The 13,976-nt window shown below is 30.2% G+C and overlaps 1 protein-coding gene and 1 long non-coding RNA gene across 2 annotated transcripts; both read right to left on the bottom strand.

The window, feature by feature from the left end:
- Positions 1 to 4,294: 4,294 nt before the first annotated feature.
- LOC137932448 (uncharacterized) lies at positions 4,295 to 5,274 on the bottom strand. Its single transcript, XR_011109085.1, has 2 exons — positions 5,149 to 5,274; positions 4,295 to 4,584 (listed from the first exon to the last, which is right to left on the bottom strand). It is a non-coding gene; the product is annotated as an uncharacterized lncRNA (long non-coding RNA).
- Positions 5,275 to 5,927: 653 nt separating this feature from the next.
- Positions 5,928 to 9,246, bottom strand: nero (deoxyhypusine hydroxylase nero). Its single transcript, XM_068775878.1, has 4 exons — positions 8,919 to 9,246; positions 8,165 to 8,488; positions 6,855 to 7,044; positions 5,928 to 6,328 (listed from the first exon to the last, which is right to left on the bottom strand). The coding sequence occupies exons 1-4, from the start codon at positions 9,196 to 9,198 to the stop codon at positions 6,208 to 6,210; spliced, it is 915 nt and encodes a 304-aa protein (XP_068631979.1). The 5' UTR covers positions 9,199 to 9,246; the 3' UTR covers positions 5,928 to 6,207.
- Positions 9,247 to 13,976: the final 4,730 nt, after the last annotated feature.

The raw sequence follows: 13,976 nt of genomic DNA on the forward strand, positions 1-13,976 counted from the left end.
CGTTTGAAAATGGTTTGGTATGTACTTTAAAATGTTTAATAATGTTTGGGTTAAAATATTACAAATGAAAGGTTAAATAATTAAAAAATTATAAACTATAGGTACGTATAAAAAAAATTTCATACTAATAATTGTAAATGTAGTTCGAATTTTATATCGAAACTATTTCACTTCCTGTGTTAGAAACAATTTCACTTCCTGTGTTAATTGTAATTATTTTTGTTTTGAAAAAATGTTTTTGTATTTTGTATTATGTACACATGCATTTTTTATTGTAATAGTTTAATATTTAATGTTAAAATTACTCATAAAATACTGCATGTAGCTAGAAGTATCTTTGCGTCATTGACTTTTGCTGTAAGGCTCTGTAATGGGTTACAATGTACCCTAATATGCTGTTAAGCCTTAGCGTCATATCACTAATAGCTTGTTATTACAACTTACGAGAATTGCGGCCTAATGTCTTATGATATTTAATTGCAATGACACTTTCTCATTTGATATTTCGCCTACTTAACAGGAAATTTAGCAAAGAAAATTTTTTAATATATGTCGCAGTGTGTCGATATGCATGCAGATTAAAAAGATTTTTTTTAAATTCGTCAGTCGTTCTACACGATTTCAGTGTTACTATAAACAGTTTGATTCTGTACCTCAACCGTTCCGCTGCAGAAATTAGGAGATATCGGAGCCTGGAGACCTACCGTTTTTGATTTCGTGATCATGTCCTATCATGGAACTAATTGTGTAATATCAGAAGTGGTTTCCAAACAAAGCGCGATGTTGATCATACTGCCATCCTGTTTCTAGTTGGAAGTTCTCTTAACGGCAGTATAGGTAGAACAATGTCTATATGTAAAGGAAATAAATGTAAGTCGTTTTGTAATTAGTAAAACTTAAAGCCTACCAACCTACCACACATGTTACATTTAGTTTTTTATTATTCTTCATCGGTTATATTAGGTTGATTAGTGACAGCTGTAAGAGCTTTAAAGCGGTGTATGTATAGCTCATTTTCTGTCAATTAACGTATGGTATACTCTAAAGAAAAATAGTTTCAGAAATAATAAATGACGTAATGATAATATACAAAGAAAAAGCGTTATCAAAGTTTAGATGACTACATATTAATTATTGTTTAATATCTGACATTAGATAGTAGTGTTGAAAGGTATTAGCCTTTCGCATTCTAATATATTTATTTTCCACATGTTTATATGTGTAAAACCTTTAAAGTGATACATGTCACGCTCATTTGTCAGCGAAAAGTTTTTTTTAAAGCTACATTTTTTTAATCATCGTGTAAAAAGTGATCTTTGGAGTGATACGGTGCAATACAGCAATTACTAGGAGACTAATGCAAACTGCAGTGACAGACGATAAACAATAAATAATATTAACGTATGTTAAACCACGTTATTTATTATTTTTGAATAGTGTACAATACATCAATTGGCAGCAAATGAGCTATACGTTTATCTCTTTAAAGCTTTTTTTACTGTATATAAACCTGTAGTAATTATAATTAAAATAAATTATTATTAGAGATTTATTTAAGTAAAAACAATGTACGTAGGTATTAAGCAGTAATTAATTATTAAAATGAGCCTTGACTTTAAGCCTTTGTAATATATATGATATCAGAGTTTCCAGCGTGTTAAACTCGGCGTGAATCCTTTACACATTACCTTTTATCATTTAATTTTGAACTTCTGTGTTTGGAGTAGTTATAATTTTAATATATAAGATTTATTATTGAATTTGTTAATACTTTGTTATTTTCGTTTGTATGTATATGTATGTTTGTTTGAAACAATTAGTACCTCTATGAATATTTTAATTGATTACTTACTATTTTAAGCTAATAGCATCAATCCTAAAGAAAACCTGTTACAAGCACGTAATAAAAAGGAAACATTTACTGTTGTTTATTTTTTCAGCCAATAGGCCTCCCCCGAAAATTTCCACGATGGCCGGTCTTGCTTGCGCTACCCGTAACTTTCGGAAAACTTGACTATATCGTTGGTCTATCTAGGTATCTAGTAAGAACTATTGTAAGAAAATATTTAAAGTCTTTTCCAAAATTGGGCCAAAAGTCGATGTTTTTCATTACACAATTGTTAAAATAAAATCCTTTGTAATATTTTATTATTATTTTTTAACCACGAACCGGTAAACGCTTCGTGGACCTTCGTAATTTTTAATATATTTATTTGACTTATTATTCTTAACCATAAACCTTTATGAGGTTGTTGGCAGATGATAAATCTCTTTTATTTGATGTAGATAGGAAAGCGAGTAATATTGACGACGCGAACAAAGCACTTTATTAAAAATAGATTTGGTTTACGTTTAACAACCTAGTTTTAATGTTAACATTTTTCTTCCCCGAGCGTCAATCACACACCTCTAAAAATGTAACAATTAAAAAATATAAGAAATAATTGATGTTCTAAACTATTTCGACTCTATGGTTTTCCTGGGTGTCACAATCAATTCTAAACTTCAATGGAAGCCTCACATTGATTCTCTTGCGGGCAAGCTTGGTGCAGCAGCTTATGCCGTTAGGAAGATAAAACGCTACGCTAATAGTGAATTTTATTGTTTATATTTATATTTTTTATTGTTTCTATATGTACCCTTATGTACAAGCTTATAAAAAAAAAAACTACTGAACAAATGATATAGCAATTTATTTAGCTACGGAATCTTAAAATGCCCAAGGAATATTTACACAACACATGTTATTTACCATGACTTTGTCCTTTTAGAATATTTTTAATGAAACTCGATATTTTGTTTAGAAGTCATGAGCTTAAGTAGTAAGATAAGAATAATTTAAGTTGATAATTAATTATTTCAATACAGACAAAAAAATATACGGATGACACTCGTTATTTTCACCTTTATATTCAAAAATCCAAAACTTTATTTATTCGTCTGTTCTTTAATAAACTTTCAAAAACAGGTGACAGTTACTAAAGTTATATCCGGATGAAATAGACATAACTAATAAATATACGTGTTTGTCTTACAGTAGATTAAAATATTTCACAGTTAAATAAATAAAACAACAAAATGATAAAGTAATCGAAACGTGTTTTACAATAGACGCTAAGTAGACTGTGATACGGGCCAGTTAAATTCCGCTCGATTTCAATTAAGCCTAATTAAGCTAGCAACATAACTTCAAACACAACAAATGCAATGCCAGTTAAAACTAGCAAATGTTCGCTATACGCGAGCCGAACTGTACTGACGATTGGCTGACTCAGACTCGGAGAACAATCTTGATAGCGCTATGATCGAAACTGACCATGTTAGAGTCTTAGAAAAAGTTTTAGACTAAGCGTCCTCTGTGCTCTACCCCCACGAACCCGCGGAATGTACTAATGCCTCTTAGGTAGCAGTGTAAGACAAGAAAAAAAAATTTTGCTGTAAGCGTACGGTTTACCAACAGACGCTATATTACCCCATTATACCAAATATCGATCAACTCAGTTCCCTTATTTTAAAGATGCTTAATTTGAATTTTCAAAACCTCGACCTAACACATAATCTTTAGTAACATTGTCTAGTCTCGAAAATAACAACGATTGTAAAGTAAAATGGTCGCCAGTAAGGCTGGCCTTAAACGAGGTAAGCCTTGTTTATTGTACATAAAATGAAAAAGATAATAGCCAAGGCTTTAAAACAACTTTATTGTTTTTAGCTTGTGAATTCGGAGCGTTATAACGTCGAGAATTTTTAATCGTTATTTTTAAGCATGGATTAAATGTAATGTAATGCTAAAAAGTCGAATTATTAATCCGATATTATATTAAAACTAAAAAATTTTGCAAATAATTTTGAAATTTTCTTGAATTATAAACATAGTGTAAAACTAAAGTGATAACTTTGTTATATCTGTTTGGAAATGAAATAAACAATACGAGTAATTAACATTTATACGACAAATGATGTCAAATTTGTTGCTACGAACACGGCGCTAAGATTTCTAAATATCAAAATATAACTCCGAGCGCTCGAAATTATTAACGTGAAGGGGATTATTATTCTTGTGTATAAAATTTTATTAAATTTTCATTCCAAAGTAATCATATTTCATGGATTTTGAAACTATACAAATATAAAATAAAACAAGGTATATCCGTATATATGTGCACAATATAACTACCAAAAACTGCTCTAACTATTCCAGCTACCGATAATGTCCAAAGCCGTGCAATCTGCAAATGTCACTTTGGTAATAAGTGTAAGCTAGGCTAAGAAAAATCGTAATAAGCCGCGATAATTAAATAAAACGATATAGCATTTTATTAGAATTTCTATCATTATGTCATTTTATAAAAATGTATAAGAAAAAAAATTAATTCATTGATTCGAAGTAAGTTTCCGTCTTCCCTGTCCAACAAATGGCGTGTTATAGGATTCGAAATAGCGGCGTACACGTCTATCTCCTTTGGCATGTTGCCACACGGCTGTATGAAGTTGTTCCACCAATTCCAGGGTAGATGTGCTTATTGGCACTTCTTGTGTCAGGCCAAAAAATGTAGTGCGCTCTACATCAAGCAAATCGGCGGTCTGTCAAAAAAAATACTAATTTGTATACCATTTATCTTTTGTTAAAAGATAGTAAATACAAGTGCATTTCCAATTTCCAAATTATCAAAATGCCAATTGCATTGAGTACGGTAGGTTCCAGCTCATAGTTGTATGCCAAGTAATGGGTAGGTCCGATAATTTAGTAAAATAAAGAATGTGCTGGATATACGTTACCTAGGGATATTAAAAAAATATCTCAAATGCTACAAAGTCATCAATTTATAACACATTTTGAATATTTTTACCGCTCTCCACATATGACTCCAAACATTTCAATTAAATTAAACAGTGACTACGAATTTACTTCCTTCTTTTATTTAAATTTCTTTTTCATTTTAATATCTAAAATATATATACTTTTATTATATTCAACAAATCATATCATACCACCTCAGATATTAAAATAAATGACGGTTCAAGTGTGTTAAAGTGCCTACTTGAATTAAGACATTTTGAATATATATAATTCAATACTATAATTTCACATATAAAAACTAAACCACTTCTAGCCAATACATTACTAAACACAATAAACAAACTTACTATAGCTTTTATTAAAATAAAAATAACAAATTTCTTCCAACTAAAATCCATTACGTCAATAACTAACAGTATACATTGAAGAAATTTAAATTGATTTTCTGTAACGTATTTTATTACTTTTTTTATGTTATGGGCTATATGTATATAGCCCTATAAATTCACTGCACAAATTTTAACTACAGTGAACACATACACATAATAGTAAAAAAAAAATTATGTGTAAATGTTCACTGTAGTTAAAATTTTCTTTTTTTTTATTGAAATACGAATATCTGATTTGGCGTTACAGCCAATGATCAGCGCAACAATTGCCTGTCTCACATCTTAGAACTTACATGTAACCATCCTTAGATATTACATTTCTTAACATTCTCTTCACAGCTATTTCTAATTCAAAGATAATAAATAGTATATGTCATTCATCACTCTCTCTTATAAATTATTAACAAACCCGTCACTGAATATACATATGTAAATATACATTAATTGTATTGTCACACAAATATAAAACACAAAATGAACACACCAAATTATCAAAATACTTTTATTTGTGAAAATACTGGAAATAACATAAGATAAAATATAATTTGCAAATTTTACACATATATATGCTTTTACCTAATTCATAGAAAAATTCTCAGCATATTTCGCACATAAATAAAATATTTATGTAATAAATAAATTTCATCCATTAATATCTTAAACACATCTGAAGCAAAAGATTATCAGACATTTTTTTTAATTTTAATAGATTATAGAAATAAAACATAAGCAGAAATAATGTTTTTGTATAACCATATTTTCTTCTGAGTGGAATTAAAATAATAATAAAAGAGTATCAATGTTACAAGTAAAGAATAAAAATTATTTAAGTCACCATAACAGTAGTGTTAAAAGTAATTTACTTGCTGTTAGCAAGTTCAATATTTCTCTTAACTTTGCTTCAGTGAACTTAACAAAGTTTAGTACAATAGAAGAGGGGCAAACATAGTTTGTAATATGCCATTTAATGCATGTTCTTCACTGTGTGGCTAAATTATTTTAGTTTAAATTATGTTTCTAAGCATTGACTGTAAGCAAAGTGTTGGCATATTGGAATTCTGGACTGTTTTCATATTCTGACATGTCTAAAGCCACCTCGCAACTCTCCCTCACAACAGGACGTGGGTCATTCAGATACCTGAAAATAAATGTATTCACAATTGAGTAATTAACACTGTGAAAATTATTAAAGCATTATTTGACAAATAATTGAGTGCAGTATTAATACACCAACATAATAAATAAGCAAAGACAAATACACCTTTTTATAATTAATAGCAAATAAATGCAATCATATTTACTATGTTATATATTAATGTATTACATATTTTTACAAGTATCAACACATTTTAATGTTACAACACATTACATGGCTAATGTCTTTTCTGTTTAAAAATTTAAAAACCTTATGGATACACTCTTTTCATAATAGTTAATAAACAAAAAATATATATTTCACATTGTAACTTTAGACTTGTATTCATAATATATTTTATTCAATTGAAAAAATTAAACATGGTTTATCACATGTAATGGTATAACATTTTTAAACAAGTATTTAATACATAAGAACAACAGCATTTTTAATGAAATAAATAGGTACATTAAATAAAAATTAAAGGACATTTCAGTAATTTTTGGGAATTTAAGCTCTTAATGTTTACCTCTTAAGAACTTCAATGCATTCATCCGTTGCTACAGAACCAAGTGCTTCAGCAGCCTCGTGCCTGACCATCTCATGTTCATTGATATCTTCTAAAGTTTGCTTAAGATATGGAACAGTTCGCTCATCTTGCATCTGGCCAAAGACAAATGCCACTTCATGACGAAATAGTGCACTACTTGCTTTAAGACCTAAACCACAACACAAAAATTAATCAATCAACAACATAGTAATCTGATGAAAATTCATGTAATATCTAAATTCGTATAAGAGAATCCCATCTACAAACTGACTAAACACAATATCTTTGATACCATAAGGCTTAGCCTTGACATTATAGGGACATTCTTTTGGCTGTGTACTGGTCAGCTAACAATGGATTTTTCTGAAATTCAAAACCCCACAAGGGAGGATGAGGATGCAATCATTAAAAAATGCATACTTTCAATCTATAGCTTTTATATGATATACACCTTGCCCAGAATTTTTATTTGACATGTTAGAAGTTACCAAGAGTGCCCTGAGAGCTTTTTGTGATAGCTCATAATTATGTGATGCCGAAAAGCGTTTTGCAATATGAAATATTACATACAAGATAACATTACAGCACCAGTATCTTTGGTTACTAACTACAAGGTATGAAATTGGTAGAAATATTATTTCTCGGCGATAACATACCTTATGTTTACTATAATATATAGTCACAGGTTATAAATAGTGAAAGAATTTGTAAGGATTCCCTTATATTCCCTTATATTCTAGAATCTAAACAAACCACAAGGTGAAGTCAGTTTCTCAGCACAAGAGATAGTGTAAGGTTAATATAATTCAACCTATGATTGCACTAAGCACCTTGCATTAGCTTGTAAATCTCATAAACACATTAATGATTCTATAGTGACAGCCACAGCGGAGGTACTCTTGAGGCGGCCAATGAGCCTTGTCACTCCATAAAGTATCAGCAGAAACAATCTAAGAAGTCAGTGGCATTCCGATTTAGTGAAATTATATGTAGTGGCTCAAGCCGAGGATTTGCTACCTTAAAATAGATTTAGGTTAAAGGTTCTCAACCCTTCGCACCCACTGAATCTGCAAACTCCACTTGCGCAGCAATGCAAGCCAGATCCAGGAAAAAAATGACTGTACTGTTAGGCAACAAAATTATTGCTCAAAAACTCATGCCTAACATAAGAAATGTTATACCAGTTGGATGTTATATCAAAAATAATTTAAAAACTCAAAACAGAATTGAATTACAAGTATTAAGTAAGGTTTATCATTTCTCATTTTATTAATCATTTAGAGCCTCACCTTGACCCAAAGCATCAATGCTTTCAGTTGTACTAAGATTTCTTAGAGTAAACATAGCTCTGTATCTTTCAAAAAGAGTCTTTGTTTCATCCATTAGAGTTTTCTTCAAATTTTCAACATTTGTCTCAGCGCTTGGTGGGGCAGGATCTATAGAGTTGTAGAGACTTCTAGACAAGTTATCATCTTTATCACTTCCTTTTGCAATCCAGTTAAGCCTTTGTAATGCAATTTGGCATGTTTCTGCTACTTCTATAGCTGGATCATTTTGATATTTCTCTAGAATTTCCTGTAGATTTGGATCACCTATAGCACCAAGTGCTTCTCCTGGAATAAGTGGTTATAAAGTATAGTATTTATCACCCATAAATTTGATGCATTAAAAGCGACATAACTGTTACTTAAACAATAACAAAAATATTAAACAACAAATGTTTGTTTAAACTTGTACATAAATAAAAATGAATAAATAGTTAAGCCTGCTAATTACAATTTTGTTTTTGAAAAGATTTTGTCAAGTTTGCTCATTTAGTTTATATACCATTACAGCTATGTTCTTACTGATTATTATGGAAAAAATCTTAATTTTGGATTGTAGGTTTTGAACTATGAATGAAATCATTTTGGTATATAACTATAATAGTACGCAAATCAACATAAAATGCATGAAAATTGAAAAATGTGTGTCAATTGTAATTTAAAATTTACCGAACTCTTATCATAATTATCGCGTACGTGATGAATGTTGATAACATACCGGCTTCATGGCGTACTATAGGATCTTGTTTAGTATCTTCAAGCACACTTCTAAGAACTGGAATTGCTCTTTTATCTTGCATTTGTCCTAAACAATAAGCTAATTCATGTTTTAATAGCACCGACTCATCTTTGAAACATTCACTGATACATTCTATAGATGTTTCGCCACCTAAATTTCGCAGACTAAATAGTGCCCGAAAACGCTCCTTCATCGGTCTTGCCGGGTCATTAAGAACTTTTCCGATATTTTTAATAGCTAGCTCACTAACGTTTACCATTTTGAAAATTAATGAAACAAAATCGCAAAAACAAAACGTGCTAGTTACAAGTAAATAGACATAAATGTCAATGTCAGTTTGACAACACAGTTATCATTTTTTAAACATAAAGGCAGAGAGAACGTGAAAAACATTGCAGGTCTTAATAAAACAGTTATGATACCGAGCTACGTAACACTATAACATTCAATCGATTTTATTTAAATTAATATGTAATCATCTGATTTATTCAAATAATTTAACACGTCTTACAATCTTAAAAAGGTAAGACCTGTGATGGAAACAATTTTTTTTTATTTTTCAAATATCCTGTTAGTTTAATGCCAATTATAATGACGTGACAGATAAACGTCAAATTTTGTTAATATTACGTAAAAAAATTATGTCGAAAGAGTATGGTAATTTTGCGTTATTGTTTTGGTAATAATAAAGACTAAGTTACCTTAATTTACAAGTTAAGGTATTTTATGTTATGGATAAATTTTTAGTGGAAGCTAATTATTACAATTTATACAATAAAATATTTTTAATATGGGATGTAATTGAGTTGAAAAACCCCAAAAAACTTCTTCATACAAACAAAATGTATCCAAAAATACTGCATTCACTGAACATGCTTGTATAATCTACAATTGAAAGATAAATTTCTTTTATTGAATTTTTTATAGTTGGATATCTAAATAATTCTGTATAATATTCAAGTCAGATGTTAGATAAATTTTTATCACAATAAACGTAAACAGAATTCTTTATAGTTCATTAGCAAATGCAAATTAGACGCAATATGATTTATTATGCGCACAATTATCCTTTTTGCAATCGTTGTGGCTTTAGTGGTGGTATGTGGCTGTAGTAAAACACCGGGTACAATTCATCTTCACATATTTATCAGTTTTATGTTCGTTATAGAAGTAGGTAACGATCAATGTTAAAAGTTACTTACTCAAAATAAGTATTTAATTTACTAAGAGACATAGCCCCGCGGATCTGCAAGTTTAAGTTACATTGAACAAACCACATAGCGCGCAGAACAGATGACCACTGGTACCTTAAGGTTTTAAAGTGGAAACCACAGACCGGCAAGCGCATCAAAAGACGTCCACCTACAAGGTGTAAAGATGACCTTTTTGAGGTAGACGGGAAACGCTGGATGCTTCCCATGTCCAACTGATCCTATTGTAAAACTATTGGGTACTCTAATGTCTAACAGCGCACCTCTTATTATTATACATACTATATATAATATAGTATGTTACAAAATGATCTTTAGATATATATTCAATTTAATACGCATGTAATTTCTAAATTCAATAAACAAAAATGCCTAAAAATTGCTTCTATTAATCGTAAATAAGTAATTACGATTTATATTCCTATGAATAACTAATAAAATACACAAAAAAAACTTCCAAAAATTGCTCACAGGTGCCGTTACGCTAATCTTTGGTAAGTGATATTCATTATCTTGAATAGATAAAGCAAACATTCCGGGTATTTGCAAAGTAACAAGTCATCGCCTTCAATAATATTAAAACGTTACCAACCGGTACAAGGAATTTACCAATTGTAACTTATTATGATCATTACATATAACAATTTAAAGAGACTTTACCACACAAATAACGGTATTAGAACTAAACCCAGCTATCGTTACAAATAATGTCGGCCCGCATTATCACAATCATCTGAAGAATGTACACGAAATATTAATTTAATACAAGAAAAAGGAGCCATGTGCTGTTGTAGTACTACAACAAGAGTAACCTTTAATTCAATCCAAAAAGTACTTCATTTAGAATTTCGAAGAGACTAAGAAAAGGCAAAAGAAATCTGAAATATCGCGTATTTGTTCAAAAACATCGATTCATGGATTCATCGTAAAAAATCTAAAGGTCACCGCTGTTTAAGTTTTATTTAGCTTTAAGAAATTTTCCTTTAAAAATTTGAGCGTGTTGGCCTTTTGAACTTTTGGTTAAGCAAATGGTCGATAAATATGCTACCGTATGGTCCTTGTGCCTGATCTCTGGTGGCCATGGAGCGTCCGCTCAGGCCACCTAAAAGTACTGCGGCCCCCCAATTCTGCCCGGATTGGCCAGCTCAAAACATAAACTCGATCAAACAGGCTGGTAAAGGAAATAAGAGAGATTTTAGACAAGGACTTGCAAGTCCATCTTCATAGCACGTGTTAAAGAACCTTTCTTCAGAAGAAGAACCGTCTATCATAAAATAAATCGTATTTCAAATTTTGATTACATTATAGAATATCGATTTAGTGAAATTACATTAACAAGCGAACCAAATATAAAGAAATAAACCGAATAAAAAAGATGTTTTGTACATTTTAAAAACCAAGATTTTGTATTGAATTTAAATAAGATAAAATTTACATTTTCTATAACAAGGTAAAATCAAACAGATTTATTTTAAGACTTATAGATACAATTACAGTTTTTAACGACTCATTATATTAACGGTTCAATATTAGTAAATGTATTTTTAACACTGATTAATGCTACAATTAGGAAATTATCCATAATTACGAATCGTTTCTGAGTAAGTTTAACTCATTCTTCGTTGAAGAATGTTTATTTTAATATTTCATGAACTATTATATAAGTATTTGGATAAAAGATCAATAAATATTTTCCCTGAAATAAATGTTAGAACATAATTCATTATTCGCCACATTACTTCAGTCCACAGCTGAACACTTTCTGCGCTTTTCGCAAAAATTTAGCTGTCAATACGTTCAAGATCTGCTCATATTTAAAATTGCTAATGGCGATTTTATTTAATTTTTAAGTAATGACACCTAAAATAAGCGGAAATAATATTTAATGTGAAAATCGCAAATTTTATTTCAATTAAATTATTATATATAATATAATATTAAATATTGCAAATAATTTAGTCAAGGTATAGAATTTAAGACCGATATTAAAAAAGATACGTCAAGCCAGATTAAATTTAAGTTACCAATTTTTTCTTAGCAATAATATTGAGAATTGCAATGAATTTGTCATCGCAAATTTCTGCTCCCTTAACCCTTTCACGACCACGGGGACGCCGGTGTCCCAAGCAAAAATCATGGATTAATTAAATATTTACGTAACCATTGTAAATTATTTTTTTGTTTTAATATTTCGGAAAGTACCTTTTTATTATTTTTTACTAGCAATATAGGATAACTATCACCGTTTGTTGTTTATCGTCATCGGAACGTTAGAGTTCTTTTGGCGCGAATGATCTGCTGTTTGGAATAAATAATTGATATTGTAAAAGTGCTTTTCAAGTTTTTACAGTGTCAAATTATCATTACCTGGTAAGTAAATTGTTATTCTAAATATTCAGTAGTAAGGTATTTATGTTGTATTCTGTGATAAATCGTTATAAAGATTATGGGACACGGATGTCCCTGTCGGCGTAAAGGGATACTTTTTATACGGAATTTCTTAACTTTTGGCTTGGTGATATACCAAAATGCTATCATTTTCTTACTCATATTTTTCTCAGAATATGTTTCGTAAGGGACGTGGAGTTTTTGAACTTCGAAAAAATAAAATTCTTCAAATTTTTGTGGGCGACAATAGCGATGAGGAAGATGACTTAGTGCTTGATGACGAAGACCAAAGACTTCTAGTACAGGATGATGACCAAGGGGTATTTGATGTCGAGGTTGAAGAGACGACGACTCTTCAACGGCAAAAATCACCTGAACCTTCAACGTCTCAAAAAAACAATCCATCTAATCACTAACCAATCATCTAACAACAGGAATTGTTTCGCCGAGTACCACAAATAACTTGCCCTATTATATTTATATTATTCATAAACAAGTAAAAAAAGTACACTAAGTAACAAATGTACATTATTTACAACAAAACAGACTTACCAACAAGTAAACCAAAATTTAGAGTTTAAGTAGAAAGTAACCCTTAGCGACCATAGAGACATATTTGTCCCATAAATTTCCAAAAAAAATGTAAAACTTTTTGAATTTTTAGTATAAATTATGTTTTTAGGATGCCTATTAATTCATTACATCTAGCTAAATTAATTAAATAAGGTACCGTAACCTTATGGTCCTGAAAGGGTTAAGGCTAAGATTGTAATGGTTAAACACGAATTTACGAAGATCTACAACGGTACACTCCTAGATATTCCATTGCAAAATAGATCTAACCAATATAATCTGACAGCAGACCCCTTAAAGAATTAAATGAATCATGAATAAAACAATTAAATTAAATCTGTGTAAAGTAAAGGAAGTAGTGGAAATAAAGGAAGAAAACCGCCTCTGATATCAAATGTCTTGACTCGATGTGTTTAAACTGCAATATCAAGAAGAATGTTCATCAATTGATTTTTCAAAATTTAACTAAAACTATTAGAACAAATTATTACTACATACATACGACGAAATAGCTTTTTGTAACGCACAAGACAATTAATACTTAAATAAATCTAAAGTATGTTATAACCATTTAGTCGTATTCAACGTTTTAAGTTTTTGTATATTTCAAATTTTTTTTCCCTATTTGGCAATGTTCAATCCGGCCATACGTTACTTACTTAAATGACGCACAAGATAAACGAAATGAGTTGCAACTTTATTACAAAAATCCTCTAGAACACTGCCCTTTAAAGCACGTGCTAACATGACAACATATAATTGAAATTTATTTTGGCAGCGTGTTATAAAAACATGGTACTGTATGACAAGCTGGAAAATAAAATGACCGCGGCATAATTCCTTTAGTCTACCGCGATCAGCCGTA

Source organism: Battus philenor, unplaced genomic scaffold (assembly GCF_028537555.1).
Source record: "Battus philenor isolate CCGP_79_NKW_IND1 unplaced genomic scaffold, ilBatPhil1.0.hap1 SCAF_9, whole genome shotgun sequence".
Lineage (NCBI taxonomy): Eukaryota > Metazoa > Arthropoda > Insecta > Lepidoptera > Papilionidae > Battus > Battus philenor.

Bases quoted from the DNA above. Each gene is read 5' to 3' on its own strand.
- nero (XM_068775878.1), bottom strand. From the start codon at position 9,198: ATGGTAAACGTTAGTGAGCTAGCTATTAAAAATATCGGAAAAGTTCTT. The intron at 7,045-8,164 runs GTGAGGCTCTAA...GTTGTGGTTTAG, and splicing joins CATTGATGCTTTGGGTCAAG to GTCTTAAAGCAAGTAGTGCA. The intron at 6,329-6,854 runs GTAAACATTAAG...ATTTATTTTCAG, and splicing joins TGCATTGAAGTTCTTAAGAG to GTATCTGAATGACCCACGTC.